General features: G+C 49.6%; 8 protein-coding genes across 8 annotated transcripts; 2 read left to right on the top strand and 6 right to left on the bottom strand.

The window, feature by feature from the left end:
• Positions 1 to 59: 59 nt before the first annotated feature.
• On the bottom strand, positions 60 to 1,456 carry N7518_008903 (putative mitochondrial carrier protein; the record flags this gene model as incomplete). Its single annotated transcript, XM_057189830.1, has 2 exons — positions 60 to 1,174; positions 1,225 to 1,456. The coding sequence occupies 2 exons, from the start codon at positions 1,454 to 1,456 to the stop codon at positions 60 to 62; spliced, it is 1,347 nt and encodes a 448-aa protein (XP_057041533.1).
• Positions 1,457 to 3,175: 1,719 nt separating this feature from the next.
• Positions 3,176 to 4,842, top strand: N7518_008902 (putative F-box protein (Pof7); the record flags this gene model as incomplete). The annotated part of the gene is made up of 2 exons (XM_057189829.1): positions 3,176 to 3,556; positions 3,613 to 4,842. The coding sequence occupies 2 exons, from the start codon at positions 3,176 to 3,178 to the stop codon at positions 4,840 to 4,842; spliced, it is 1,611 nt and encodes a 536-aa protein (XP_057041532.1).
• Positions 4,843 to 5,064: 222 nt separating this feature from the next.
• N7518_008901 (SAM-dependent methyltransferase) lies at positions 5,065 to 5,931 on the bottom strand (the record flags this gene model as incomplete). Its single annotated transcript, XM_057189828.1, has 1 exon — positions 5,065 to 5,931. One exon carries the CDS (start codon positions 5,929 to 5,931, stop codon positions 5,065 to 5,067), a length of 867 nt encoding a protein of 288 aa, XP_057041531.1.
• A 63-nt stretch (positions 5,932 to 5,994) lies between these two features.
• Positions 5,995 to 6,261, bottom strand: N7518_008900 (uncharacterized protein; the record flags this gene model as incomplete). Its single annotated transcript, XM_057189827.1, has 1 exon — positions 5,995 to 6,261. The coding sequence occupies one exon, from the start codon at positions 6,259 to 6,261 to the stop codon at positions 5,995 to 5,997; it is 267 nt and encodes an 88-aa protein (XP_057041530.1).
• A 365-nt stretch (positions 6,262 to 6,626) lies between these two features.
• N7518_008899 (uncharacterized protein) lies at positions 6,627 to 8,606 on the bottom strand (the record flags this gene model as incomplete). Its single annotated transcript, XM_057189826.1, has 5 exons — positions 6,627 to 6,914; positions 6,977 to 7,412; positions 7,472 to 7,622; positions 7,674 to 8,416; positions 8,467 to 8,606. 5 exons carry the CDS (start codon positions 8,604 to 8,606, stop codon positions 6,627 to 6,629), a joined length of 1,758 nt encoding a protein of 585 aa, XP_057041529.1.
• Positions 8,607 to 9,796: 1,190 nt separating this feature from the next.
• Positions 9,797 to 10,996, bottom strand: N7518_008898 (Hsp20/alpha crystallin family protein; the record flags this gene model as incomplete). Its single annotated transcript, XM_057189825.1, has 1 exon — positions 9,797 to 10,996. One exon carries the CDS (start codon positions 10,994 to 10,996, stop codon positions 9,797 to 9,799), a length of 1,200 nt encoding a protein of 399 aa, XP_057041528.1.
• Positions 10,997 to 11,407: 411 nt separating this feature from the next.
• Positions 11,408 to 13,759, bottom strand: N7518_008897 (Zn(II)2Cys6 transcription factor; the record flags this gene model as incomplete). Its single annotated transcript, XM_057189824.1, has 4 exons — positions 11,408 to 12,643; positions 12,689 to 13,222; positions 13,276 to 13,303; positions 13,365 to 13,759. The coding sequence occupies 4 exons, from the start codon at positions 13,757 to 13,759 to the stop codon at positions 11,408 to 11,410; spliced, it is 2,193 nt and encodes a 730-aa protein (XP_057041527.1).
• Positions 13,760 to 14,090: 331 nt separating this feature from the next.
• On the top strand, positions 14,091 to 16,039 carry N7518_008896 (MDR family MFS transporter; the record flags this gene model as incomplete). Its single annotated transcript, XM_057189823.1, has 5 exons — positions 14,091 to 14,339; positions 14,401 to 14,661; positions 14,719 to 15,054; positions 15,102 to 15,282; positions 15,336 to 16,039. 5 exons carry the CDS (start codon positions 14,091 to 14,093, stop codon positions 16,037 to 16,039), a joined length of 1,731 nt encoding a protein of 576 aa, XP_057041526.1.
• Between the last annotated feature and the right edge of the window lie 490 nt (positions 16,040 to 16,529).

Below are 16,529 nucleotides of genomic sequence, written 5' to 3'. Positions count from 1 at the left end.
CCCATAACAAAAGGGAAAGTGGAGAGAGACAGCGCATATGCATTATAATTGTACAGGGATTATGCGTCAGAGTGTCGCAGTTCGTTGACCTCTCGGGCCATGCGCTTTCCAAGCTCATAGGTTGAGATCATGATGGCGCAGGCCGGGGCAACTTTTAGACATCGCGCCGTCCAACCGCGGAATAGGCCGGCGGTGCCTTCTTCACGGAAGATGTGCATAAGGAATTTTGGTAAGGATAGTTGCTCTGGCACTAGTGTGCCGGGTGATGCCGTATGAGGGGCGGCGCCAGTATGAGGAACATCGTCCATATGTCGGAAAACTTGCTGTCGCGTCTTACCAACATCGAACGGCGTAGTAACAAGTGCTGCTACGGATCCTGAAATACCCCCGGAAATGAAGCTATCGAGGAAAGCTTGGAGACTTGACTCTTCAGGCTCGTGAGCAGAACCGGAAAGAGGGGCCTTCTGACGCGCCGCGATCAGAACCTTCTTCACCTCCTCGTATCCCCACCAGTAGAGCCCAGAGAAAGGAACATCGCGCCACATGGTAAGAGTGAACCCTCGCCAGAGAGAGCTATATCCCTTCTTCTGCGTCATATGGTATAAATCCTCCACAGTATTTTTGAAGTGGTCCGCACCCGTTCCCGGAGTTGCCTGGAGACGTGTCCGGAACATCTCCAGCGGACTGGTCGCTGCCGCCGCTGCGACACGAGCCAAGGACCCCGCTATCAAGGGCGCATAACCTTCAGACACCTGCTGTTTGATGGGACTCCGTTCATCTGTGCGCAGCCAGTCATAGCCAGCAAAGTAGATGACATTGGCGGGGATTCCCATCATTAAGGTCGGGCTCAACCCTCGCCACAGTGTCAAAGTTCCTTCATTGCGCGCGATCTTCCGTAGTCCGTCTATAGTCGATGTGAATGTTCGCCGCTGCGATTCTTCGACCGCGCAATCCAGCGCCGGATGTGGATTTGTTCCGACCGCGGTCGCCTGCGGCCCTAGCATGCACATCTGGGCATCGTTTCCGACCCAGAAGACTTCGCGACAGCAGGAGGTGATACCGAGATTTGGAGGAAAGTTTTTCAAGGTTTGGGTGGTGTGGGAGGTAAAGCGTGAAGCGCTATGGACCTGAGATTGTGATTGTAAACGGACTCGGACGACATCCAAGGGTGTCACTGGAGCTGTTAGTGCTGGATTCCAAGGACCACGAGCTCTTTCGACTAACCTAGAAGCCCGGTCAAGACATTGCCGGCGGTCGCAGACACCATCCGCTGCCCGGGAGTAATGTTATCTGTTGGAACAGGGGTCTTGGGCGCTGGAGGAGAGCCTGTCCCGGATGTAGTGGCCATTGTGGAATCTTCAAACTGCGCGGCCCATGACGTCTCTAGAGAAGCTGTTGAGTCTGTGCCGAACTGATTGCCAGTACTGTGGCCTGAAGCAAGTTCCACGTGTGGCATTCAATCAATTCGATGAGGAAACAGTCCAGAGTTCTTTGAGCTTGTGTTGGAAGAAAAATGATGCGTCACCGGGAAGAGGAACCTTGGAAGTTTTTCGGGGTCTCGCGGGTGGCGGTGGGCGGAGATAAGCGTTGGGGGAGATTTTGGTGATTTGGGGGGACCTGGAGGGGCTAGAGGGACGTGATTTTTAACGATTTCTGATCTTGTTTGGCTTCAATGAGTTTGATTCTGTGACAACTTGGTTTGGCTGTTTCTTTTAGACCTTCTTCATACGGCTTATCAATCTGATCTGATCTCCGAGGTCGGACATGAGGCGAAACAGGCTATTTCGGCTCGACCAAAGGGAAGATCAATAGTGGACCTTATGTAGTGGGGTTTCTATAGATTCTGAAGAGTTGAAGTATCCATATTTCCTGGGTTAATAGGTGTTTACGTATGTTGGGTAGAAATTGAGCCGGTGCATCGCCTATAACATGTATACTAGTAGCATAGAAGTGAAACCTCAGGATATATTTGGCTATCATTCTATAGAATATAGACCTTGCTAACAAGTGGCATTGGATCCAACACCCCCTTTCGCTCCAATTGGCATTCGAACGTAATAGTCATAATTTGAGCCATTCATGTTCCGGAAGCTCTGCACCTGGCTTTCGATCAGGGTCAATTGTAAGCATTATCTTGAAGGAAGTCGATGAGAATGGGAATTTCAGTCAGGCATCCTCGTCGTATTTCGAGCCGGTAGATTGAAGACGCGCAAGGCAACCGAGGCTCCAGCTCGAGTAGTATATTGGTGGGTTTTAGATCTCTATTGAAGAAATCTAACCCGAGTAAAAGCTGTCGTGCTATAGTTCTTACTGCACTATCCCATCTTCATATTTTGCGCATCGAACACAAGGCATACATGCTGTCCATTTGGACCTCTGTGTTTGAATTGACCCTGAAGATGTAGCATAAAGTGTCGGACTCCATTCTTCCTAGCAATATCGGATAAGCTCTCGAGAATTTCTCGCTTGAAGCTATCGTGCGAGCTAGCTAACCAAACGGTAGAACACTACCTATAGCCTAATTTCCTCATCACTTTGTATGCACTGAAAGTGTCCCTAAGCGAAACGGGCTGGAAACCTCCGGTAGAATAAAGTCTGGCTCTTCTGTTGTCTGGTGTGAATCAAGAGACTTCGATGTTTGAGAAACAGGTTCAAAGATCTTGCGAGCCAAGACCGAGAATTTACTCGACTCAAAAGCCATTTTGAAAGTAGTCATCATCTTGAGATCTCATCTGCAGTATTGGTAGCATGAATATTGTGGATCGTGGATGCCTTTAAGTTCCCAAACGCAACAATCACGTGTCTCTATACAGCATAGTTAGCTTTACTTCTTTCTCGGTAGTCCATTTGGTAAGGCAGACATAGGTCCTGACTCCAAATTAAGAACCTAGCTTGGCAATGTAGCCACACACGTTTTCATTGGCTATGAAAAGTGAAGTAGGGCAAAAGGGCTAGGGAGTATATTTGACGGAGGATTGATGCGCAAATTGATTCCAATGCTTTATATTATGCAATATCTCGTGTTAGATACAATAAACAGTGACTTGAAGAGGACTCCTATGTGAGGCTTGAAAAAGCCGGGGATGCCAAGCCTCCCGAGATCGGCGTGTGTCATCATCGCCTGGAGATATCAGTGGATGTCTGGATGAGAACGCCCTCCAATCACTACCTCGCTATGGACGACAACGACGAGCTTGAGTCGTTCCGCCAACAGTGGCGCGAGGAGGTCACTCGTCGATCAAAACCCAAAGCTGCCCCTGCTGCTCCTGCAACTCCGGCTCCGACTGCCCCGCCTCCGACTCGTCTTCCGCCCACACGCCATGAGGCCTCTGACCGCAAAGAGATCGAGGAGGAGGGTCCCCCACTGGCTTCATTTGACCCCGATGAGCTTGCGCATCAAGTCGGGGAACTGAGTGTGGAACCACCCGAAGATGATTTCTCACGCCGAGATGTCGCAGAACCAACGTCTGCACTGGAACACTTTGAACGAGCGGTCGAGAAGGAGGCCGAAGGCAACTTGGGAGACAGTCTTTCGCATTACCGCAAGGCATATAGGGTGGGTTTTGACTGCTAGAAATGGCACTTACGACGCAAATACTCATTTCTATTCAGCTAGATTCCGCTGTCGATAAGTCCTACCGGAATAAGCACTATGCCCATGTATGGAAGAATCCGAATCAGCCCGCGCCTACTACCCCTACCGCCGTGACCCAACAGCCCGCAGATGTACCAATCCTCCCGACACCTGAACTTATTGCGTCATTTGCACACCTGCCAATTTCACAGCTGGATCCCATCGTCGAAAACACACCGCCGCCCCCCTGCCCAATCGCCACTGTGCCGTCGGAAGTGCTAGTGGAGATTCTGCGACATGTGGCGATGGACGACCCATCAGCCTTTGGCCGGATGGCACTAGTCTGTAAGCGGATGGCTTACCATTTCGCCCATGAGCAGCATATCTGGAGACGGATCTGTCAAGGTCGGGAATTTGGCTTCCAGGGCATGCATTATGACTTTGCATGCGACCTGCATGGGGAACCAATCTATACCCTTGCGCCGCGATACACTCCATTTCCCAAGGGCGGGCCTGTGGAAATCCCCCAGCCGCTGTCTTCGTGGAGCCAAGTGTTCCAGACCCTTCCTCGGATTCGCTTCACAGGCATCTACATTAGCACGGTCAACTATACTCGGCCTGGTGCTGCATCTGCGTACACGAATCTGTCGTGGAACAGCCCCATCCATATCGTGACTTATTACCGCTATCTGCGGTTCTATCCAGATGGCTCGGTCATCTCGCTGCTTACTTCAACGGAGCCAGTCGATGTGGTCCCTCATATTAGCAAAGAGAATGTGATGGCAGCACGCACCCCAGCACACCGAAAGAATCAACGGCGTCCCTCCGATGCGGGTCATACTCTTTCTGGAGCTACTGATGCCTTACCACCCGTCGCCCTGAATACGTTGAAGCATGGCCTTCGGGGCCGGTGGCATTTGGCGTCGCCCGTTGACACATCAGAAACTTCCGACACCCCCATTCAAGCCTGGAAGCCCGACTCAACGTCTGATCAGAAATCGCTCCTTTCCGACGAGCGGGATCTCATTATTGAAACAGAGGGTGTAGACCCCAAGTATGTTTACACGATGCATCTATCGTTACGTTCCTCAACCGTACCGAAATCTGCTCAAGTCGGGCCAGCTCCTCCCAACCCATCGAAGAACACCAAGCTAGCTTGGAAGGGTTTCTGGAGTTATAACAGACTGACAGACGACTGGGGCGAATTCGGTCTTCGCAATGACCGAGCGTTCGTGTTCCGGCGCGTACGCGGCTGGGGCTTGGACTGATATGATTGATGACTTATACACGAAAGATTTGTTACATACATGGAAAATGAGATATACACGAATTTGAATATATTGAATATCGTTTCGGGGTTTGTATCATCCCTGAAGCTATTCAGAGTCACAAGGTTAAGAATGAAATACAGAACGTTTCACCAAGAAAAATGTGATAAGGTATTTCCCCTTATTGAAACCGCAAGGATCTCGAGAATCGCCAAAAATATATCAACGCAGGTTGCTCAGAAACTGGCGGAATCGTCGGGGAATCGATGGACGTGGCCCAGGAGAAGATGTTCGTTCCGCGACTACATGGTAAGCCTGCAAGGCATTGGTCTTGAATGCATGCGTACCACCCCACAAGAACAGGCGAAAGATACGATAATTATGTTCTCCCCAACCCGCGATAAGATCATCTTTGGACGAATCTAGACGCTTTGCCCATTCCAACATTGTGAGCTCGTAGTCCCGAGTCTCATTAGTAACATCCCGCACCGCAAACCCGTGGTATAAAAGCTCAGCAAGGACGTCCTGAAGAGTCATAAAAGTGTGCGTGCCACGCCAAATATAGTCTCTGGTAAAAGAGCTAACAGCAAACTTCTCAACAGCTGCCGAACCGTCAAGGTACATACGGCCACCGGGCTTCAACACATCCCACATCCTGCGTGCAAATCGTTGATCATTAGGGATATGCTCAATCACCCCTAATATCACAACATGGTCGTATGGCTCCTCTGGGTTATGATCAAGAAAGTCTTGTACGAAGACTTGACCAGGGAGATTCTTCTCCTCTATAACACGTTGAACATAACGAGCGCTATTGGGCGCGATCGTCAACGTCGTGACATGGACGCCTCGAGCAGCACAATACTGCGTCACACCACCCCACCCACCACCAATATCAAGAATTCTCATACCTGGTTTGAGGCCGAGAGAAGCAAACATGGTCTCCATTTTGTGCTCGGAGGCTTCTTCGAGCGTCTCGTCGGGTCGCTGGAAGAAACCATGGGTATAGAACCGGAAGCGCTTGTCAAGGAAGGAGAGAAAGAACCCATCATCGAGCCCGTAATGATCATCGATCGCCTTGGCGTTCATCTTGGTCGCGGTCCGGAGAAAATCATACACGAACTGGAATTTCTGTCGCAGAGGCACTTTCTCCTATAGATTCTGGCGGGCGTTGAACAGGGCGCCCAAGTCACCCTCAACCTCGATATCACCAGATAGATAAGCTCGGCCAACGCCCATTTCTGTCATTGGTGTGCGCAGCGCACTCTCCGAGCGGAAAATCACTCGATAAACTGGCTCGCCGATGCCGACAGGTATCACTGCGCCGTTGGGCAGCTGTATTTCGCCGGGCGTCTTTAGTCCTGCTAGGAGTGTGGCCACACCCGTGCGGGGTAGACTATTGCGAGATGCTGTTGACATTGGGATAGTGTTAAGTTTTGGTAATTCTTCTGATGGTGATGTATAGCCACGGGGAGATGAAGTCGAATACGTCCAGGACTAGATTTGTAATCCCAACGACGACCATAGGAGTATTTAAAAGAGAAGATCAGGCAGACTGGATATGTGCATTTAATTGCAAGAGCACGCAAGACAACTTCCATTAGCGGCAGACAGAATCAGCCTATTGGTTCAATGTCAATATCTAACGTGTGATAGCATCTGTGCCAACGTGCAGCTCATACTCCGTGAGAATGCCGAAGAGGGGGTATTATGGATCTATTCACAATAAAAAGGAAATATACACATGGGAGATTAAACTAGGATTCTATATCTCCTCATCTTCATCATCCATCATCCACAACTACAACCATCCACACACCCACTTGACCATTACTCGCAAGTAGAGGCGTGCAATGGACCCATCGATTGCGACCGTCGGGATTGGAACGCGTTGTCCACTTGATACGCGCAGTCACACTGCGCCCAACTTTCATAGCTTGTAGTAGGTCATCTTTCACTGCCGAGGAACTGCCAATGCGGGATAGGAATGGTGATTGCAGCATGCCTGGGATCTGGAGAGCGGGCGACGTGAACAGAATCCGGAGGGAAGGGTATGGTCGAACGAGGAGATACTGTATCATGTATCATGTTAGTCTGTGCCATGAAGTTTGCAAATAAACATCTCATCTCTTACGTTCTCATACACGCCCGCAAATGACATCCGGAAAAAGGACGATTTCATCTCACGTAGACGGATGGCTTCAGTCTCTCTTTCTAAGGATGCGTCGGGCTGGAACCATGATCGCGGGTGATGCGGATATGCGAGGCTTTGCATAGGTTGGAACAGATTTCCACCATACTGTTGAACAGCGGAGAGTTCCCGCGGACTGAACAGTTCAGTCAGCTCACGGAACTCATCCTTCTCTTCTGCTTCTGGTGGCTCCGCGATGCTGTCTTCGTCGGGATCGCGGTATTTATTTTGTAGTTCCATCAAGGATTCCATCGAGGCTCCCTCCATTGCAAGTCCCGAGACATCGATCTGTGCGCCGATGAAGTATTTGACACGGCCGTGGCTGTCGCATAGAGGTGCGCACTGGAGCAGGTTCATGAATGGAGAGCCGTCACGACGACTGGTTATGTTAGTTATCTGGGTGACTATATTGGCTAAAGGCTGAGTTATAGAGCATACTAGTTGAGAAACATTTCTGAATGATGCCGGCCTGCGTGAATAGCTTCGCGAAGTCGACGAACACTGTTCGCATTTGTCTTTGGGCCTTGTAAAAAGCGACAATTTCGACCAAGCACGTAATCCATGCCGTACTGTGTTGTTCTGTGGAACTCTGATTTTGTTAGTTCGATTCGGAAAACGAGCTGGGGAAAAAAAAACATACCTTCTGATGCGAAAATAATTGGATTGTCAGGTCGCGATGGGTCTGTCAGGCAAAATACTTCTGCCAGTGCATTCGAAGTCCCGCGAAACTTCATTGGCAAGGTTCCTCGGACTCGCTCCTCCACGATCTTGCTTGTGATGTTGATACATCTGGCTGTGATAAATGCAGGGAGCTCCTCGGCAGTGAGAGCCAACAGCCCGTCTACAACACGCTGCTCCAAAACACGGTTCACCGCCACCCCGGCGGCTTCCCCGTCCGTCCGTACTGCTGGGGGAGGCACATCAATTGAGAGGCGGACGAGCGCATTAGCATATTGAATTGCCTTAAGCGCCTTGGAGGCGTTGAGGTAGTACGTGAGGGTAGAAATGGAGCGCGGCCGTTCTTCGAGAATAAAGTCACGAAATCGAGCTAGATATCGGGGGTTATTTAGGATTGTGAGCATGTGTTCGGACGAAAACATGATGTCGGCAATTCGTTCCAGCTTGTAGAGTGGTAGATCGCCGCCATCGTAGGGCGCAATGAGATCGTATGAGCCGGTCTCTTCGCTGACGGGGTTAAACTCTGGTGCTCCCTCATTTGGATTGATTTGCTGTAGAAGAGGAAGCTCATTGGCCGTCGCATGTCGACGCAGATTCTTGATAGAAGGATTTGGTGTGGGATACACTTCCATCTCTTCCTCGTGAATTGCATTTAGACTTTCCAATCTCGGTGGATGGGGGAAGTTGTCCAATAATTGATCAGTCCTGTCTTGTCAGCGCATTCAGTGAAACCTACCACCTTGAGTTCAACTTACTGTGACAATCGACCGGACTCGCTGACCCATTCGTGGTATTCGTCTTGAATAGTCTCAGTGAATGAGCGCAATGACTCTGCATCGGGGGTTCTTAGTCCATCATGGAGCCCCTGGAGGCCGCGGAGATCTGTATGCGACATTGTTTGAGTAAAGAAAATATGAGACCCAGCTGTATAACGTCCTGGAAACAGACCTTTTCTTTAATAGTAGGAAATCCTTCCCTAGGCACTGGCGCCCCTCCAGAATGATACATCATTTCATGCACTCTCCAGGGTTTCATTACAAGGAATGCAACGGACACGATGGAAAGAGTCTGCCAAAGTACAGAGACAATATGGGAGGTCATAATGGCAAAAAGTAGATCGATCGATGGTCTACTGAACTCCACGAGATCGGAGTCGATCGTTGACCGATGATGCCACAGTGCAGCGGATGACCTTTGGGGATCAGCTATTGAACTTTGAGTTGAAAACACTGACTGGAATTGCCTGGAATTGCGACACATCCATTGGATTGTTCGCAAATAGGCTACGGTTGTCTAGTTCCTATTCATTGCTTGGATAATTGTTTGACAGAGGATCTTCGAATTTCCCCTTTTCCCTTGAAGACTGCGGCAGGTTTTGGATGATTTGTTTACCGCCTTGGTCTCGTCTGTATACTCAGCTCCCTTTTCTTCGTGCAGTCAAAATGCCAGTCCCAACTAGCATGAACTACCGGTCTCATTTAATCAATTAGATAATATTTACTCTGTGCCATCTATTTAGTATCTGAATGCCGTTTTTAGAATTAAATTATCTCTATTATTGGTGGTGGTAGAATTAATTCAAATTGCTTCGATGACAGATCAGGTGATCTCTGAATAGCTTCATCTCTTCAGGCATCTTCAGGCATCAACATTTACTAACTAATAATTAGTGGATTGGTGATACTAGGGATCTCGACGGCCTAAGGCCTCTAGATAGTCGTTGCAGAGCGAAGCGACTGATTCCAACTTCTAATGCTACGCAAAACCGCCTCTTACTGGCTTATTCTTCCCCCTGCCATAATTTCAGTACCGCCTTCACAATTAGGCATATTTCCTGCCATATGGTAGTAGTAAGACAGTAGGAACATAACTACAATTTATATGTAAACCACTAATCAAATTAGTTGGTCCTTAGGTGAAAAGCTCAAATATATGACTAGTATAGGTAAAGAAACCCCCAAGACAACTGGGGATTGGTTGAGCTCAAAATTTCTATTTTCTTGATAATCTACACACGGGAGAAAGATCCGTGTACGAGGCCCAAAGTCTTTACTATTGACTATTTCATCTATATCAAACCTCTAATTACTCAACCTCAACCCTCTTAACCTCAGCATCATCATCCGGCTCCGTCTTTGGCACCTCAATAACAAGAACCCCATCCTCCAACTTGGCCGAGATCGCATCCCCATCTACCTTGGGCGGATTGGCCCGACTGCCCAATCGCACCTTGCGCTCAAACGCCCCAACCTTTCGCTCATCCAGCGCAATTGTCTTCACTAGGTCTTCAGGCCCAGGTCGGTTGATCACCCCAGAGATGCTGACTTCCACCGTCTTCGGATCCCAGTTGACTTCGACATCCTCCCTCTTCGTACCGGGGAGGGCTACGTGGATCACAAATGCCTCAGGGGTGTCAAATACATCAACCTCGGGCTTGTATTTGTCGGATGCAGTAGACGGGCATGTGTAAGGTGCTTGTTGGGTAAATTCCCAAGGGCCGTGGGACGCATGAGGAGCGGAAAGTCCGCCCCATCCTCTGTTACCGGGTTCAATTTGTTGGCCGATGGGGAATGACCGCTGAGGGAAGGGAGTAGCACCGCGAGCGTTACCCGAGTATTTGTAAGGCTGTTGGGAAAATGGACCAGCGCTTTGCGACGGACCTGGAAACTGATACGGTTGACAAGGAAAGGAGGGCTTGGGCTTATCGTCCTGCTCCCATGGGGTGTGGGGCTGTCTCCAGGGAGCCGCACCCGGATAGTGATGGGGTTTATAGCCATCGGCTGGTCCAGGGTAAGGGTACGGCTTGCGAGCATAGGGCTGGGATTTCTCGTCATTCCAGAGGGAAGGGTATGGCTTTTGACCCTCCGCAGGGCCGGGATGGGCGTGTGACTGATACCATGGAAGAGGACCTGGGTAGGTGTACGGCTGTTGAGGGTAGCCCGGGAAAGGGCAATGCTTGCGGCCTTCAGAGGCGCCAGGAAAGTTGTGCGGAGGATAACCTTCCGCGGGCCCTGGGTATGGGTATGGCTTGCGAGGGCTGGTGGTATCCCCGCTGTTGTCGTTGGCTCCATTGTCCTGGTCTTCGTCGCCGGTTTCGGCCCACGGAGACAAGTAAGGATGGCCTGGGCGGCCGGGTTGATCGTTGCCAGACTGAAGATACCATGGGTTGGAATAAGGATGCTCGCCTCCGTGAGGATGGAAGAAAGGGTGAGATGGGCCCTGTCCCGCCGCGTTGGCGGCAAAGTTCAAGGAGGGGGAGTTCTGGTTGAGGGCTCGGATAGACATGCTTGAAGTTGTAAGATAAAAGATCGGTTGTAGTGTAGTAAGTAAAACTATGACTCTGATAGCTAATGAGGATATGAAGACATAGGGGGTGTCTTTTATAGAGAATTGCAGGCAGCCAGGTTCGGAGTCCGTAGGTATACAATTGACTTTGCCACGATGTGGTACGGGTGGATCCGTGGCGCCGCCAACCTTGGCTTTCTATGTTGTAGGCATCTAAGCTCAAGTCAAGCCAATCACAGCGAGGAATGCAGCTCCACTTAACGGACATGCTAACCCCCGAACTATCAGCTCGGACATTATACTATCCGAGGCGCGTTCAAGCTGGGCCCCTAGATTCAATTGACTATATGTTCTTAACTATACAGGTACATAATCACATAATTTTCATCTCAAATGAGAAGTTCTATTCTCTCACCCCGTTCGTACATGCAACGTATTCCACTCCATCGTGTCCAAAAGAAATTGATTTACATCCACGTCCGTTGAGTTCGGCCCAGGAATCTCAGGATACCCCCACGGTCCCAAACCCGTAGGAACCTGCCAGTCAGCACCATATGCTATCCCAGGAACACTGAAATCCATCTCAGTAGGCATCGACAGGTCACCCATATTGGAACCCAGGGAACCACCGGGCTGCATTGTGTCCGCATCTTGTCCGAAATTCGAGATCATATGCATCACTTTATTCCGGATATCCGACACAATCCGCGGTGGCACCAGGGGCGTCTCCTGCTGTCTCGCTATTTGTTCACGTGCCTCCCAAGCCTGAAAGACAATCCGACAGAAGACGATAAAGAAGGGGCGGTCCTCCTCATTAGCATCCATCATGCGGGCCTCGTAGTTATTGCTCATGACCTCCCACGCCTGGTCTGCATGTTTCTCGATGGGCCTCTTCTTCAGATCCTGAAGGATGTGAATGTACGCGGGGAAGGGGAAGTGGAAGTGAATAAGCCACAGGTATCCTTTGGTGAGAGGCGATGCCATGAGGTTGGTATCGCACTCTAGCATGCGCAGTGCGTGGGAGATACCTGAGTTCCGCTGTGTAGCTGTCTGCTGCACAGAGCCCGCCAAATATCGAGAGTAGTGTTGCAAGAGACGGTTCTTGGCCAAATAGCCCCGCATTGTCCACATCGTCATGAAATGCAGTGGGTTCTCTGGATTGCAGAATGTGAGGTATTTCTCCTCTATCATCCTCTCGAGCGCTAGAAGTCGCTCCCCCTCGTCTGTGGTGGTAGATCGGCGGGCGGTCGTGTTCAAAAACGGATTGGTAAACTCGAGGTGGAAGGCGCTGTGACGGACGAAGTCGGCGAGCTCGCTGCGCACAACAGCAAAGAGCATCTCTGTTGGTCTGTTGCTTGTTGCGGGTGGGGCCTTAATATCTGGCTGAAGCTCAAAATCACTAACATTGAGAGGGATGCGGCAGTCCCAGGTAGGAGCTAGCGACGTGGTTTTATAATCGGACATTTCGCAGATGCGATTATCAAAGATAATGAGCGACCACCACAGTCTCCGACTCATCTCTGCCTCGAGACTGGAACATTTACTGTATAACGACTCATTATGAATGCCTATCCGCTGGGCGATCCTTATAGCAACGCTAAGCATTGATGAGAGAGATACAGGGTCCGTGTCAGGCCTGGTCGACACCTGCAAAAATCAGTGAGTGTAGATAAAAAGCTTGGACACACCTACTAGATACAGATACAATGCGGTCAAGCACTCACGGTTACTGGAACGTAGAATACAACAACTCCGTAACGCTTGCTGGCATGCAGACTGATAGGCTTTCAAAATATCCTTTTTGGGAGATCCGAACAAGGTAATACACTGATCTTCTGTGAGACTCAGAATGGAGACACAGTAGATACTGAACATCAATGCTTCCAATGTGGGATCGACATTGGTGATGTCGCTAGCAGCATCGATGATACGTGTTTGAAGGGTAGGTGTGTGCGTTACTTTAAGAAGAGGATTCACGTTATCCAAGTAGATCTGCCAAAGCCTGAAGATCTGTACCTGGGTCGGATGCGAAGCAGAAAGGTCATCGATGTTCCCTACCGGTGAACCGAAGAAAAGGTGGTCGTTGCTTTTGCCTTGGAACATATGGTTCCATGCCGTCTTGATTACGGCGCGGCGTATATCAACGTTGTCGTGGAGGAACCCGGTGTCGTTTTCATCGTCGTCGTCGTCACCGTCGTTTCCATCATCATCCTTGGGATCAATAGTCTTTCATAATTGTCAGTGAGCCCACGATTACTCACAGAGGTGATCGATCATACCTTTTGATTCATAGCATGCCAGAGATTCCTACTATTGATTAGTCATCCAGAAGTATGTTTCACGAAAAGAATAACACAGAGTTTCATACAATGATTTAGGCTTGACTGCTTTCTTTTCTCTCGACGGGCGAGAGTCCGTATCATGAAGAGCACCTTCTGGGTGGGCACCCTCTGGAAGTCCATCTTGGCCATCCTCGCTGGGAGACCTACGGTTTGCAGTAGGCGTATGGAGAGGATCAAACTCGATGTTATGCTGGCGAAGCAGGCTCTCATAGCGTCGCAGGCGCGCTAGCAACTCTCTCTCAGGAAACCTCCGGCGTCGCTGGCGGGTTGACTGTTCACACTGCTCGCTGGCACGTACACAGTTGGCGCAAGGGAATGTACGATCACACTTGATCTTGCGTTGCTGACACAGCACGCAGGCCAGCACGCGCCGGGCCTTGACGGCGGCTGTGTGTTCGGATGGGGAGATTGGCGTCGCCATGACCTGAGATTATCCTGTTGCGTCAGAGACGTCAAATAATGGAGCCTGGACCCCGAAGCCTGGGTTGACTGAGAGAAACAACGGGAAGGGGGAAGTCGGGTTTTATAAGTGCCGAAGCAACGCCACTTGCTAACCGGCGCACTTTCTAACCCCCGATCATCGTGTTGATCCTCTGCAAAATGCGAAATCACCGACCATGTTTTGTCCCTTGGGCCCCTTTAAGTATGGGAGCTTTCCTTGGTATTTATTATGGTCTACAAGATTATCTCTCGCGCATCAATAACCGATCGGTCGCATCTTGCTTAGTGGAGCTACTAATACCACAGTAACTATGGGTAGTATGTCTCCACCACGCACCTCTACATCTGAAAGCACCAAAACGGCTACAATGGGCGCTCCAGAGTTGTTGCATGAACATTATGATGCACCAGTCAAAGATGTCGCACCAGGCAAAGCTGGAGGCTCTCCAGGTCCTTCGGGCCCACCTGAGAACCAGTCCACCCTTAGGGTTGTCTGTCTCATCGTCTCGGCCTTTGTCGCCATGTTCCTAGTTGCGCTTGACAGAACAATTATCTCGACGGTATGATCATGATACATTGAATTCAGTCCAATTCTAGCGCTGAGAGATACGCAATTGATAGGCCATACCCAAAATCACCGATGAATTCAATTCCTTCGACCACGTTGGCTGGTACGGAAGCTCGTACTTGTTGACATGCTGCGCATTTCAACTCCTGTTCGGCAAGCTGTACAAGCTCTTTTCTGTCAGAATTGTCTTCCTTGTCAGTATTGTAGTGTTTGAGTTTGCCTCTGCTATTTGTGGAGCGGCGCCGAATTCAGTTGCCTTTATAATCGGAAGAGCAATCTGTGGAGTCGGTGCTGCTGGAATACTGGCTGGAACTGTAAGTCGATTCTAGCCCCTACCCTTTGTGCCAATTGCTGACAAAAGATTCACTTAGATAATGTGCATCATCCATGCCGTTCCTCTTGAGAAGCGTCCGCAAATTCAAGGACTGTTCGGCGCCCTTTTCGGCATTGCCTCTGTCGTGGGTCCCTTGATTGGTGGCGTCTTTACGTCGAAGGTGACATGGAGATGGTGCTTTTATATTAATCTGCCAATTGGTGGTGCTGCCATTGTCTTCATTGCCTTCTGCCTCCAGGTCCCCAAGCAATATACAGCAAAGGTCTCCTGGACGGAGAAAATGCTGCAACTGGATTTTTTCGGCACTACACTTCTAGTATCTGGCGTGGTCTGTCTCATATTGGCACTTCAATGGGGAGGCCAAACGTATGCTGTAAGTCCCGTACACCATTATTTCCAACTATAGCTGACATTTTGCAGTGGGGCAGTAGCCGCGTGGTGGCTTGCCTGGTTGTCATGAGCGTCTTACTTATTTCTTTTGTTGTCGTCCAGGTCTTTCTTCCGCAGACAGCTACGCTTCCAGTTCGCATCTTTTCGCAGCGCAGCATCATTTCAGGCTTCTGGCAGACACTCTGCGTCGGATCTAGAATCTATATCTTTGGTAATGAAACCGCACTATCAAACATTATTTCATGTTACTGACTTCAATCACAGTGTACTTCCTTCCAATCTGGTTCCAATCCATCAAGGGCAGTTCTGCTGTGGAATCCGGTATCCGTCTGCTACCGACGATGATATCAATGGTTGTTGGCTCAATCAGTGGTGGAATCATAAACTCCAAGATTGGATACTACACTCCATTGGCGATTATCGGATCCTGCATCATGTCCGTCGGAGCCGGTCTCCTCACCACTTTCCAGGTAGATACCGGGGAAGGAAAATGGATGGGTTATCAGATCGTCTACGGAATCGGTCTGGGCTTGTGTTTCCAAGTCCCCAATCTCGCCGCACAAACTGTTCTTCCAAAGCCCGACGTGCCCTCTGGCTTAGCACTGATGCTGTTCGGTCAATTGATCGGGGCAGCCATCTTTGTCTCCGTCGGGGAAAATATTCTGGCCAATCAGCTGGTGAAGAAACTTTCCGGGCTGCCGGGGTTCAACCCCCGTCTTGTCACCTCCGGTGGTGTTACGGAGCTGCTGAATTCAATGCCGGCGCATCTGCACGACGTGGTTCTCTACTCCTACAACGAAGCGCTCAAGAAGGTGTTTCAGGTCGGTTTGATTATTTCGTGTCTGACACTACTGGGTGCGGCTACTCTAGAGTGGAAGAGTATCAAGCAGGGACAGCCAAAGAAAGATCTTGAGTCCAAGGGGCCGGTTGATGCGGAGAAGACCATAGAAGCGACCCGGCTTGAATAGAATAGACCACGGGAATTTTCTCTTCCTCCAGCAGAACCAAATTTTTAGATAGGCCAGATTGTCAGAATGGGATATGGCCCGCCTAGGCCTTAAACAGGGACCTTGGTTTTTGTTATAGTCTTGTGGTAAAATACGCTGCACGATTTTCCGCCACAGAGCTTTACATAAATCACGATCATAATCTAGCACTCTGTTCAAGGATATCAAAATCAAAGTCATATAGTGTAGCCTGCTGAAAGAGATGCCTCACTAAGTTCAATGCTTTATTCCAAGGTTGTAAGCAAAGAGCGAAAGGTAGCAAGCAAATAAAGGTACTAAGGGGGGATTGTTACGCCTGATTTTTCAGTATTTTGTCTTACTAACCAAGAAACATCAATTTAATTTTGCCAGACTTAATTCTACTTTACATATATATGAATTCCAAGTCTCCGAATCTCATCAGAAGAAGGGAAGTCAGGTTCAAGATCTCTGACTTGTTGAAAGAGGGAAC

This window comes from Penicillium psychrosexuale (assembly GCF_028828465.1).
Source record: "Penicillium psychrosexuale strain IBT 29551 chromosome Unknown utg000004l, whole genome shotgun sequence".
Taxonomy (NCBI): domain Eukaryota; kingdom Fungi; phylum Ascomycota; class Eurotiomycetes; order Eurotiales; family Aspergillaceae; genus Penicillium; species Penicillium psychrosexuale.
Note: the sequence above shows the minus strand (reverse complement) of the source record. Positions and strands in the feature narration are given on the sequence as shown.